This window comes from Populus nigra, chromosome 1, assembly GCF_951802175.1.
Source record: "Populus nigra chromosome 1, ddPopNigr1.1, whole genome shotgun sequence".
Lineage (NCBI taxonomy): Eukaryota > Viridiplantae > Streptophyta > Magnoliopsida > Malpighiales > Salicaceae > Populus > Populus nigra.
In genome coordinates, this window is record NC_084852.1 from 10655555 (window position 1) to 10669590 (window position 14036).

The 14036-nt window shown below is 29.9% G+C and overlaps 1 protein-coding gene across 1 annotated transcript; it reads left to right on the plus strand.

Moving 5' to 3' along the window:
* The first annotated feature begins 2564 nt into the window (after positions 1-2564).
* On the plus strand, positions 2565-3001 carry LOC133705380 (uncharacterized). The gene is made up of 2 exons (XM_062130575.1): positions 2565-2760; positions 2865-3001. Exons 1-2 carry the CDS (start codon positions 2565-2567, stop codon positions 2999-3001), a joined length of 333 nt encoding a protein of 110 aa, XP_061986559.1.
* Positions 3002-14036: the final 11035 nt, after the last annotated feature.

Genomic DNA, 14036 nt, shown 5'->3' on the forward strand with positions numbered 1-14036 from the left:
TAAAAAATATCAAATATAAATTAAAAAACTTATGAAGTCATCTAGTTATATAAATCAAGAATCTTATAAGTCAATAAATAAGAAAAATATAATTAATGATAATTAAATACATATTTAGAAAAGCTAAGAGGTGGAAGTAAATCAATATATTTGATTTCTCAACACGGTCTATTTATCAAATTATGTTCAGTGAATTTATTTATTAAAATTATTTTTTATTTAATCAAATGATAATAGAAATAGACACATAAAATTAATTGAATAAAATTAAAAGAAAAAATTATTTAACAAAGTTGCACTTACTAGAAATATTATCCAAAATTTAAAAAAAGAATTTGACTTATTAGTTAAAAAAATAAAAAATAGTCAGATGGCGTGTCATCTAGTATTCTTTAAGTACAGGTTTTATATTTTTTTTTACCAAAAAACCTATTTTTCAATCCATTTTTTACCTAATACACCTAGAAAAGAACATAAACACCTTGACAAACCCTTAAATGACCTTTAAAAAATCATATAAAAATGAAATCAACCCACAAACAAAGATTTTCCCAAGCTTAGATATAGTTTTTTAAGCAATTTTAAGACACAAAAACATCTAAGTGAATCTTCCCTCGCTAAATGAAATCTTTTAACATCAAAATGGACTATTTTGGTGGTCAAAATTAGTGTCAAGATTGTTTTTCTCTCTCTATCACTTAAATCCAACGACATCTCTCTTATATTTCTAGGAGCTAAAAAATAACAAAAAACTTTTACCAAAATTGAATTGAAAAAAAATTAAGGGACTAAACATGTTTAGTATGTAAAGTTTGAGGACTAAATGAAAATCTTTATGTAAACTTTAAAATCATCACCTATTTATGGTGTCTTTTCTATTTTGATCTCTTGTCTTTTAACTTTGTCCTCAGTTAACAAATTTGATCCAATTATCCTTCAATTTGATCCAAAAATAATATAATTGATCAAAATAAAAGTTTGAGGATCAAATTAAAAAAAATATTAAACAATAAATCCATAATAAAATATGAAAAATTAACAGTATAATACACAATGAAAACAACATGTGTTTTAGGTTCTTAGTAACAATTACACACGTTGTTGACATCTAGACCGAACTGTTAATGAAAATCTGTCTTCGTGGCTTCCTCTCAAATTCAAGAGCAATGGACCTCTGAAAAACTATTCATATCCAAACCAACACATCTATGAGAAATTTCTCGTAGCTTCTTCTTGAATGTTTTTTTACGCAAAGCAAAAGATAACATAGAAAACAAACATTTTGCCACTTTAGCTTGGTTTGCTTTTGAACAATGTTTGTCATTTATTTGAATTATTTTTAACTAAAAATTATAAGTACCACGTTTTGATCATAAATAACTTTTAATTGAAACAAAAAAATTGTTATAAAATTTAATAAAAAATGAGTAAGCTACTATATGCTTACTTGGAGAAGATAAGCTCAACATAAGATAAAGTAGAAAAAGAAAAAGTCCACCGAAGCAAGTAAGTGTGCATGACAGGCCGATCCGCAAGGAAACAAGTCATCAAGGGGCATAATTAAGTAAAATACTCTTTTGACTTCGTTAGCTCACTAATTGTCTATAATTAAGATTTCAAGAGAACCACTTTCTTAAGCTTGTTTTAGTGACTTTAAGATGCATCAATGAACAGTATTAACAATATTTGATAGCCCACTAATGATAATTAATCTTCTCCTTATCTTCGCAGAAAGCTAACAAGAACCTTGGACTCTTCGTGACAAATGATTCAGAACACCACACGGTGATCGTGGTCGGTTTTCCACGATCTACCAGTCAAAACAAGGGCACATGACTCTGATTAAACAACTTGTACAATTGAAAAAATAATTCTGACTCTAATACAGAAAAAATGGTCGCACAAGTAGCATATACACGACCTAATACATGCACCATAATAGGTGTTGCATGATAGGAAATATTATAAATTATATTTTAAGATTTTATTTAACAGCTTAAATTTTTAAGTTGAAATAATTTTATAACATGGTATCAAAATATTGATGGTCAAGCGGTCACGAGTTCGAATTTTACCATCTCTATTTATTTGATAAAAGTTAAGCACAAGGTAATGTATACTTGTGCAAGTTTCAAGCTCAAAGAGTTTTCACTTGAGAGAACGTGTTAGAGAATAATATAAATTATATCTTGAAAATTTATCTAACAATTTAAATTTTTGGATTAAGATAATACGTGCGCTACAAGTCGCGCATACTACATGCTGTGACCTGTCACTCTCTGTATCAACCTATTAAAATCAGCAATAGTTAAAGCCAAACTAAAGAAACAATGCAGCTTTGGTTCGATTTCCTACCAAGTTGCTCCGTCAGGGGTGGAGGTCATGTCTGGAAAAGGCTATCAGGACATGCAATCAAGAATACCAGTGTTTAATGAAATCATGAATGCCTTAAAATCTACTGATGTGAAAATAGTTGGGGTGTGTGGAATGGGTGGTGAGGGAAAGACCACACTGGTGAAAGAGTTCTCTCCAAACAAGCCATAGAGGATAAATTATTTGACAAGATGGTTATTGCCTGTGTAACTCGAAACCCAGACATCATGAAAATTCAAGGGCGAATTGCAGACCAGCTTGGCCTAACATTCAACGAGGAAAGTGAATGGGGAAGAGCAGGTCGATTGCGTGAGAGGTTGAAGCAAGAGAAGAAGATTCTTCTCGTCCTAGATGATCTACGGAAGAGACTTGGTTTAGAAGCAATTGGTATTTCATTTAAGGATATGAACAAAATGAATGCAAAATGCTGCCGACATCTAGAGAATTTGATGTTTTATCAAGTGAAATGGAAGTTGATAAAAACTTCTCAGCTAGTGGTTTAAAGGAAGATGGAGCTTGGGAGTTGTTCAAGAAAACAGCAGGTGGTGATGTTGAAAGCCCAGATATGCGTGATCACCGTTTCATCTGTGCTAAAATGAGAATTATTTTTCCAACTACGCTAATTTAGGAAATAAATATGGAAAAAAAACTCTTATATATTCTGTCAATACCTATCAACTTCAATAATGAAAGCCAAGACAAACTCATACTAGGCATATATTCACATGAGGTAGAGGTTTGTTCTCGAGCTCAATCTCAAAATTTCTTATATTTGTCCTTCAACTTTCAAATATGTTCGGTCAAAAATATATATATATATATATACATCAGGTTTCATGCAAATGACAAATCCAACCCTAGAACAGACAAAAGTCTACCTAATCATTTTGTAGCCTTGTATAAATATTTAACTTGGCAAAGTATTGCACCTTACTGAGTGCCTCAACATTCCTCCCTCTTTTAATTTGCTACCAACCCAATACAGTAATAAACTACATCGAACTGTGGCAAGTCAAGAATTCTGTAAAATACAAAATCTAACCTGCATTTTAGGCTTGCGTCTAAACCATCCCTCGTTGATGTTTTTGTTTCTTTCACACACAACTCCCTCCTTGAAAATACATAGAGTACATAATGTTTCATTCTCATTCCAATTCTCCAATCTACATTCCCTTCATCCCTATTAATCCAACATCTCTGAATGGGAAATGATGAATGTCTCATTCCCATCCCTGCTATTTTATACCTGACTACTCTACAGGTCCTACAAACGTTCCAGAAAAGAATAGGCAGACATGATTTATACTTAGAGGCAATGGATGAAGTTTTTTAACTTCCACTGCAAGGACAAGACATCACTATCATGTCAAATTACCATTTATCATTATAACAAATGCTTCCCTGAAAAAGGTGGACATTATAACAAATCTCTACAGCGAGTAATTTTAGTAGAAGTCCAACAAAATAACGACAATAAAGAAGTTCTGGTTAGAAAGAATAAATCGTGCCTGAAGCATCCTTGGGATAACAAAGGATAGAATGGCGAGGACCCCGCAGAAATTGACTAATTTATTGTGCAATAAAAAAAATTTATCAAATAATTCAAACTTTTTATTAGCTATTGATATGATGAGGAATCAAATAATAACTCATCATTATCTTGAAGTAACTTCAAGCTGACATCCATTGAGAATGGCAAGGATTGCATAAATTAACTTACTTGATGCTCATTAAAAGAAATATCAGGCTAAATAATTGTTAAATAATTCAAACTCCCTACTAATTACTGATTCAACCAGTGATCAAATAATAGTAAGTCATCATCTTGATGTAGCTTCAAATTGACATCTATTAGTGTAGGAATCAGATTACTAGACTAAAAACTAGCTAAGGTAAGAAGCTCTTAAATCCTATTTGTTTGCTAGAATGTAATTTCGTTTTGAAAAGTAAATTTTTAGAAAACGAATTATTTTTTTTATTTTTAGGGATGTCATGAAAAATAAATTGAAAATTTTTTTGGTCATATTATAGAAAATGAACTGAAAAATAACTTATTAATGTTTTATTTTTTTTTAAGTTTATCTAACATATATAAAATATTAAACATAACTATTTAAACACTTACAATAAAAGAATGATATATAAAAAGTGTAATGATTATTTTTTTAATTTCATATATTTATATATAGCTTATTTTATAAAATATATATATATACACACACACAAAGTTATATATATATATATATATATATATATATATATATATATATATATAACTTTGTTAAAAAAAATTAAGTAAAATATATTAATATTTTTTTATTTTTAAAACCCCAATATAATTTCTTTTTGAATTGTTTATCATTTGCACTTCAATCCTTGTTCTTTATTTTAATAATAGTTCAATGTTCTTTATTTTAATAATAGTTCAATCCCTATACATAAAACAAAGGAAATGGAGAGAAGTTGGAGAAAACTTATAATCTAATTTTAGCCACTAAACTAATTGACTTTGATTTCATTAGATTTTTTTAAACGATAAGAATTTGTTGATAGTTATTCACAATCCTGAAATAATTAAAAAAAAATTAGATCAAAATCCAAAATTATAATTAAGTTTTTGAATTTCAAATGATTTTTTTTTCTAAAATGGAGATGAAAACCATTTTTCTACTCAAGATTCTTTAACTCCAAAATTTCTACATTAAAAATTATTAGAGCATCCAACTTAAGCTATGACTCTCTAATCCCAACCAATATTTTCTTTAGGCATAAATAAATTCATAGGACATAATTAGCATAATAATTTGGGTCTGAAGAGGTTTTTCAAAAATTAACTCATCATTTACTGAGGTTTTAGCAGATTGTGCACCACTTGCCTTTCGCTTCACATCTTTGTAGGCAGATTTCTAAATCAAATTATTGTGGCCAAACATCTAGGTGCAAACGTCTACTCGTCACCTTGAACCAAAGTGGCTTTACACCTTTCAATAGAACTATTATATCGTGGCTTTATGGTATAGGCTTGTAGCCAAGAAGTTTGACACCATCAGAACAAAAATCACTTTTCAAGGTGTGATTGTCCTGAAGCTCTTTTACATAGCTTGTTTCTAACATATTTGAGTAGAAACTTGAGTGTAAGACTTAGATACAATAATAGTATTAAAAGTAGCTTGAAGAGTTATATGTGAGAACCCATATCCAGAAAATATGAAATCCGACAAGATCTTGATACACAATTCCTAACTTAAAACATTCAATAAAGCTTGACACGTCATCAAAATTAAAAAGCAAAGCTGAAGATTTATTATGAAAAGTAGAAAACAGAAAAAAATATTGATTTTCAAAGAAAACCACATTTCAAGAAATACAAAGTCTACTAGCAACTGAATCATAACATGCAAACCCTTTTATGAACATTACTATATCCTAGAAAAACATACCAAACAGATTAAGCAGCAAGTTTGTGTCAATCAGTAGGTTTAGTGAATGTTAACAAAACAAATGGAACCAAAGATATGAAGAGGGTTATACTTAGAAGCAACATGAAATAAATGAGAATACAGAGAATCAAAATTGAAAACCTAGAAAGGTACACGATCAATCATATAAACAACCATAGATAATTCTTCTACTCAAAATCTAGAGGGTACAGAAGAGTCAATTAATAAGGTGTGAATAACATATAAAAGGTGACTAATTCTTACGCTCCACAATCTCATTATATTAAGGAATGTATAGATAAGAACATTAAAGAGAATATCCTTCATTCGTAAATAAGATTGAAAATCATTGGACATATATTCCCTTTATAATCAGATCTTGGAGTCTTAATACAAGTAAAAAATTAATTTTTAATAAAAGCAAGAATTCTAAAAGAAAACACATCACCTTTAAAATGAAGGAAATGTACCTAAACAAAACAACTATAATAATCAATAAACATTACAAAATACTTACATTGAACATGTGACGAGATTGGCATCCCATATGTTAGCATGAATGATCTCAAAACAAGTAAAGCCTGATTGTCATGTGAAAGAAAGGGTAAGGACTTGTTTTTACCATGTTTACACAAACTTCAATCAAAAGACACAATATAAAGTGAAAACAAGTTTTTTTTTACTTAAAAAACTATGTTTTATAAGATAAGTCAAAACAACAAAATTAGAATGTCCCAATTTCTTGTGTCATACATTACTATTATTAACAACCGCAATACAACCAGAAGAAACAGGCCCAGGAATATGAAAAACTAAAGAGGAAATAAACGTCCCACTTTAAATCCATTTGCTATCACTTTCTCAATGTTTGATCTTTCACACAGCCATCATGATGAAAGTGATTTTTACAATTATTATCTATCAATTGGCCAACAAAAATTAAATTGGCAAATAAATCTAGATAAAAAATATTATTAAAGGAAAACTTCAAAGTTCCAATCGTAGGGATAAGAAAAGAGCATTGTCATTAGCTATCTGAATATGTTGCCCACCTATGTAAAGCATCTATATTGTCGGTCAAATGATTTGAATTTGTAGAGTCAATCAACCAACAAAAATTAATTAGATTCTCCTTACTTTGTATATTGAAGGCATAAAAGGAAGAAACAATTTGTTGGACCATCTCGAGTGTGAGGAGACGAAGAAATGCTTATAGTTTGTTGATCCAAAGAATGAATCAAAAAGGCAAACAAGAAATTGGATCGAACAACATTATAAGGATTAGAGCGTGTCTATTTTAATGTCACACTCGATAACTCTAATGATACACCTCTTTTTTGCAGTAATTGCAAAATTTATTGCTGGAGTGCTTTGCAATATATCCAAACACTTTACAATTGTAGCACCAAGTATGTGATCTAGATCTTCCATTGCTCTTAACAACATATGCCATATTAACCATTTCAGACGTCGTGATTTTTGAATTGAGACCAAGCTAAATGACTACATGTTTTTTTTTCACGTAATAATTCCCCTAAACAAACCTCCAAAAATAAAACTAGATTTCAATTGATTAAACTAACATGTGCAGTCTCAATAGACAATTTGTAGTGCCATTAAAGCCTCCTTGAAAATGGTAGAATGAACAATCCTAAAATACACTATAAATTAAAAAATCTAAAATAAAATTGTTCAATATAAAGATTAGATTGGCGATGGCTGCCAATTTATAACTTTAATTAAGTAGTTAGAATAAATGGTTCAAAGATAAGTCCACATCTCCATAGAAGTAATGAATGATGAAAAATTAGTAATGAATGATGAAAAATTATCCATCATATGTGGTTTAATATAACTTTGTAACCAAAAGATAATATAAGCATTCTTACTCTCCCAAGAATCAATCTTTTTTGGATCAATAAGAGCCTTAGATGACCCATCCAATTGACCCCATAATTCTTTGTCCTTCATAAACATCTTTAATTGAAACTCTCAAGTGGGTAATTCTTTTCATAAAAAAGAACAATAAAATTTTCTTCTTCCATGATAAATCAAAAGAAAAAAACTGAATTAGTGAAAAAGTAGACCTTGATATCAGAAAAAACTTCAAACTAAGAATGAAAAGTCCTAAAATACCCAACTATATCGTTGTAACCTCCAACCAAAACAAAATATTTTTACACCCAGAAATTGTCTATACCACAAACCAACCACAACTCAACTAAAAAAATACTAGCCTAAAGAGTCATGCATAAAATCTAGAATTTAGGCTTTGATACAAAGTTAAAATGATCTGAATATCTTTCAATAGAGGATCTCTTCTCTTTAAATAGTCAAGTATTCGCATAATTTGTTAAGGTCTAACCTTAACAAAACAAGAAAGACTCAAGAAATTAAGAAAAAAGTAAAAGAAAGGGAGAAAGTTGAAACTACAATTGTAGAATCTGGTTTTTTATTGCTTGGATTCTACATTTCTTACACATTTAGGCTCTGTTTGTTTGCTGGAAAGTAATTTTCTTTTAGAAAATGAATTCTGGGAAAATGAATTATTTTCCGATGTTTGGTAGTGTAATGGAAAATAAGTTGGAAAACATTTTCCAGTGTTTGGTTATGTCATGGAAAATGAGCTGGAAAATAACTTATTAATGTTTGATTTTTTCAAGTTTATTAAAATAAGGAAGAACAAATCTTACAAATTAAAAAGTTGAATGAGAATGAAATTGAAAAAAATATATAATTTTATAAATTATCTCAAATAAAATATATAATAATCAAAATAATAGAGATCAAATCTAAAAAATAAAAAAATTAAAAGATGAAAAAATTAAAATAATAATAATTAACATTTCATAAATTATTTCAAATAAAATAAATAACAATCAAAATGAAGACCAAATTTGATAGATAAAAAATTTCAATTAAAAAATGATAAGGGAAAAGCAAATAACAATTATAAAAATGAGAACCAAAATTAATATAAAAATTAAATTCTAAGGGATGAAATTGAAAAATAAATATTCAAAACAAAATATATATAACAATCAAAAGTTTGAGAACCAAATTTGATATAATCAGGAAATAATATGACATTTCTAAATTTTTCACAACTTCTAGAAAGTGTTTTCCGCCCAAAATAAAAGGAAAACACTTTCCTGAAAACCAAGCCAAATTTTTCTGACTGGAAAATGTTTTCTGTTGACCGGAAAGTGTTTTCCATTGACCAACTTTCCTAATAGCAAACAATCACAAGAAAGTTTGGAAAATGATTTTTCAGAAACTACTTTTTGGAAAACAAATGTAGCTTTAATTATATATAATGAAATTCCCTCCAAAACAACTACTAACAATCTCCTGACTAACTTTTAACTACTAACTAACATGGATCACAACTTCTTAACTAACAAATCACATGACAATTTATGTTGGTAGTTAGTTGTTGTTTATCTTCATTTCTAACTGTCAAAACTTGTCTAGTTGTTGTTCCCACATGTAACTTAACTTGCTTCCAATCCTTCTACCAGCCTTTTCCACCTTTAATCTTCATGCACGTAACAATATTCCCTTCATAAAAAAGATTCTTATCCTCAAGAATCAATACAGAAGTCAATAATTGGCTATTGATTTCCTTTAAGTCCACTTATGTAGCATCCTTTTTAAAAAAGTTGGACCATTATATAAGCCCTATAGTTACAGTTATATTTCCCTTCTTCATTAGCTTCATATCAAGAATAGTCATTGGACTACCTCCAACTCTAACATATACATCCACTATTGGCAAATTAAAAGACACAATTGCATCATTCTCTCCATCTTAACTTGCTTATAAATGTCCCATTCTTCGATTATTTCTTGATCAACTGCTTGTTGATGGCCAATAAAACAGTCTTCAATCTTTTGTAAGAATTTTGAATCCCTGAATATCCCCTGATTTAAGAGTCATAACCAACACCTACTAATCTATTTCTTAAATTTTTATCACTATCAATCACAATTGTGTTCTTATACCTCAAAATTCCATTTACAAAAGTGTATTTTAGCTAGTCATTGACATTGATCAATTTCCCAACTATAATATCATGTAACTTAGAATTATTTTTATATGAGTTGGTGATCTCCTGATACCATATTGGTAAGTTGTTAAAGCTTTTAATATTTTTTGTTCTCCTTCAATTACCTTTTCCCTTCATATTGAACTTTCTTCCTTATCTGGTCTCCTAGACAATGCATCTTCAAAAACATTTTCTCTTCCTTTTCGATGTTGTATAACATACCTCAACCCTAACAATTTGGTTAGACATTTCCTAAGCATGGATCTTTTGTTCTAAAAGATATTTCAGACTTTCATGATCAATTTTAATGATGAACTGATCATGTTTAAAATAATGATCAAAATAGCTCTCAATCCAGTAGCACATGCATCAGTTTCTAACATGAAAACATTGTTAAAATTTAGTAGTGCTAAGATTGGAGCCTCACACAAAGCCTTTTTAATCTTATCAAAAGTTGATTGAGCCTTCTTATTCCAACTAAAGTTACTTTTCTTTAACAATTCTATTAGGGGTTTGTTGATGAAGCCAAAACCTTTAACGAACTTCTTGTGATAACCTGTTAAACCTAAGAAGCCTCTCAATTCCTTTACAAAATATAGAATAGACAAGTTCTTCATAACTTCAATCTTTTTAGGATTTGTTCCCACTCTTTCTAAAAAGACAATATATCCTAAATACTCTATTTTTTCTTCACAAAAAAAAAACACTTAGATTGTTTTGTAAATAACTGATCATTCTTAAATGTTTCCAAAATAGTTCTAAGATTATTGATATGTAATTCTGAGGTGGAACTATATATCAGTATGTCATCAAAGAACACCAATACAAATATTCTCAAATAAGGCTTTAATATACTATTCATTAAAGCTTGAAAGGTAGTTGGTGCATTAGTTAAGCTATAAAAGCATTTTCTTGAATTCATAATGTTCATGGTCAGTTATGAATGTAGTTTTATCCACATCCTTACTTGATAATATTCTGATCTTAAATCCAACTTTGAAAGAACTTAGATCCATGTAGTTCATCCATTAAATCAGTTCATATATTAGAGGAATTGAAAACTTATTTTTAATAGTTAGATTATTCAATTGTATGTAATCCACACATAATCTTCATGTATTATCTTGCTTTTAACCAAGAAAACAGAAGATGCAAATGGACTACAACTATGGTGAATGATCCCATTTTGTAACATTTCCTTCATCAGCTTCTCTATCTCTTCCTTTTAAATGAACTCACTCTTGTAAGGTTTAATGTTGACTAGTTTTGCCCTTAAACTGAGATGAATCTTGTGATTTAGCTTCCTAGTTAGTGGTAAATGTTTTGATTCTGCAAACAAAAATTGATATTCCTCTAACAATGCCTTAACCTTTGAATTCTTCACATCTTAAATTGATATTCCTCTAACAATGCCTTAACCTTTGAATTGATATTCCTCTAACAATGCCTTAACCTTTGAATTCTTCACATCTTTTTAACACATCTATAGAAAACAATTGTCCTAGAAATCCAAAAATGGCTTCATTCAAACTACTCTTGTGCACCTTGATTGTGGTAATCATCAAATATTTGGCTTCTTCAACCATTCATTTTTATTCAATCATGATACCACCTTTGTTGAATGACATTTTCATTTTAATGAATTCAAGGGTGTTTGGAAGTGTGGTTGTAATTGCTTTTTAAAATGTTTTTCACATGGAATGCATCAAAATAATGTTTTTGTATTTTTTTTAAATTATTTTTTATCAACATATTAAAATTATTTAAAAACATCAAAAACAATGTAATAGAATAAATTTTCATTTTTAAAAAAAAAGTGATTTTAAAATGCAAATACAAACAAGGCTGAAATCAAACAAGATAGGAGAATAAATTTTCAACCAATGTACCCTCAAAACCATGTCACACCTTCCTAATTTCAAGAACCTCAAATTAGCTTGGAAATCATACTTGGATAAATCATATGAACTTAAACAAAAAGCATTACATCTCATTATACCTCTTTAAGAACAATGTAGTAGCCTTTTCCACAATTGCCTTGATTTCTTTAATGGCTAATTCACTAATAAAGCTATGTGCATTGTTACTATCAATCAAGATTACAATATCCCTTCCTTGACAGCTACCTTTAATTCTAAAGGTATTATAGGCATAACTTTTTACTAGTGCATTCAAGGATAAGACATTCTTCAATTCCATTTTCCTTAACAATAATTCCATGATTGCCTCCTTTTTTCCACTTCCAAGAACTCATCATCATCTTCTTTTATACCTTTAATCATATGTATACATTTTTGCTTATACTAATGGCCAGGAATGTACTTTCCTCATTTCAAGCATTTCCCTAATCTTTTTTGTTGTTCATGTAATGTTTCAAAAAGGCCTTTCCTCATTTGAAGCATTGCCCCAATCAATTTTGTTCATGTAATGTTTTTGAAGGGTGTCTTTATCCTTGCATTACTCCAGTCTTGGCTTGATTAAAAGGCTTGAAAGATTGATTACCTGGCAATTTTCCCATGCTATTTGGAGTAGTTACATTGATGGCCAGGAATGTACTTCTCTCCTCATTTGAAGCATTACCCCAATCTTCTTTGTTGTTCATGTAATGTTTCAAAAAGGTGTTTTGATCCTTGCATTACTCCATTCTTGGCTTGATTGAAAGGCTTAAAAGACTGATTACCTAGCAATTTTCCCATGCTATTTGGAGTAGTTACATTGATGACCATGAATGTTCTTCTCTCCTCATGTGAAGCATCACCCCAATCTCCTTTGTTGTTCATGTAATGTTTCAGAAAAGTGCCTTGATCCTTGCATTACTCCATTCTTAGCCTCCTTTGTTGTTCATGTAATGTTTCAGAAAAGTGCCTTGATTCTTAGCTTGATTGAAAGGCTTGAAAAACTAATTACCTAGAAATTTTCGCATGCTAATTAGAGTAGCCATTCTTGTAACAAATCTGTTTCTTTTAGCTAACACAAGATTAGACTCTTCTTGTCATTTGCTTGATCAAAAGCCTGTATTAATGCAGTTGGCTTAAAAATCTTGAGCATGGGTTTAATATCTAATAAAACCGGAAATTTCGCATGATTCTAGCAATGTGTGATTCAAAGCAGTCATTAGAGATTTGATTTCTTCAAATCTCTACATACTTTTCCATTTCTTTATCCTACACCAGCTTATTAAATTCCTCCACCACATCTTTTCTACTACCAAACCTTATACAAATAGCCTTTGTGAGTTCCTCTCAGTTAACCAAGTCATTACTTCCCAATATGAATCCTTCTGACTAGATTTCAACCTTCCTTTCTAAGTAAAGAGATGTTATTTTCACCCATTGTTGAACTGGTGTGAAATGCATCTTAAAAAATTCTCGTATTTCCTAATCAATCCTCATGAATTCTCCCTTTTGAAAGTTAGCAATTCCACCTTTGGTAAAGCTACATTATACCCCATTCTTTGAACTTTATAGCTGCACACGTTTTCCCCACGTATGTTTATTCTTTGATTGGGAATTATTCCATCAGAAACTTGAATGATCCTTCCTTCTTTATTTGCTTCTTAGTTGCTCATAAATGAATTGAGTGTAGTCATTAGTGTTTCCATTGTAAATTGAGTTCATTCCTCTTAGCCTACTCTAACCATTATTTCAGATTTCCTGTCACCCAGTCTTGAGATTCTTCATGCCTATGTTGCATTTGTTCTTTAAATTCTTCATGTATATGTTGCATCTACTCCTCTAGTTTCCTGACATGTTATTCCAAGGCTTCAACCTTGTTATTTTCCACCATTGTTATTTGTCACGCGATGCAACCTTCTATGGTTGTGAATCTTACTGCTTTGATACCAATTTGTTAAGGTCTTGCCTTAACACAAAAGGAAAAACTTTGGAAATTAAGAGAGAAGTAGAAGCAAGGGAAAAGGTTGAAGTTGCAACTGCAGAATTCTGATTTCTTGTTGCTTTGATTCTACATTTCTTACACATTTCATTATGTACAATGGAATTCCCTCTAAAACAACGACTAACAGTCTCCTAACTAACTTCTAACTACTAACTAACATGGATCACAACTTCCTAACTAACAAATCACATGGAAAATTACATTGGTAGTTAAGTGCTGCTCATTTTCATTTCTAACTGTCAAAACTTGTCTAGCTACTATTCCCACACTTACTTAA

Bases quoted from the DNA above. Each gene is read 5' to 3' on its own strand.
- LOC133705380 (XM_062130575.1), top strand. From the start codon at position 2,565: ATGGTTATTGCCTGTGTAACTCGAAACCCAGACATCATGAAAATTCAA. The intron at 2,761-2,864 runs GTATTTCATTTA...AAAACTTCTCAG, and splicing joins ACTTGGTTTAGAAGCAATTG to CTAGTGGTTTAAAGGAAGAT.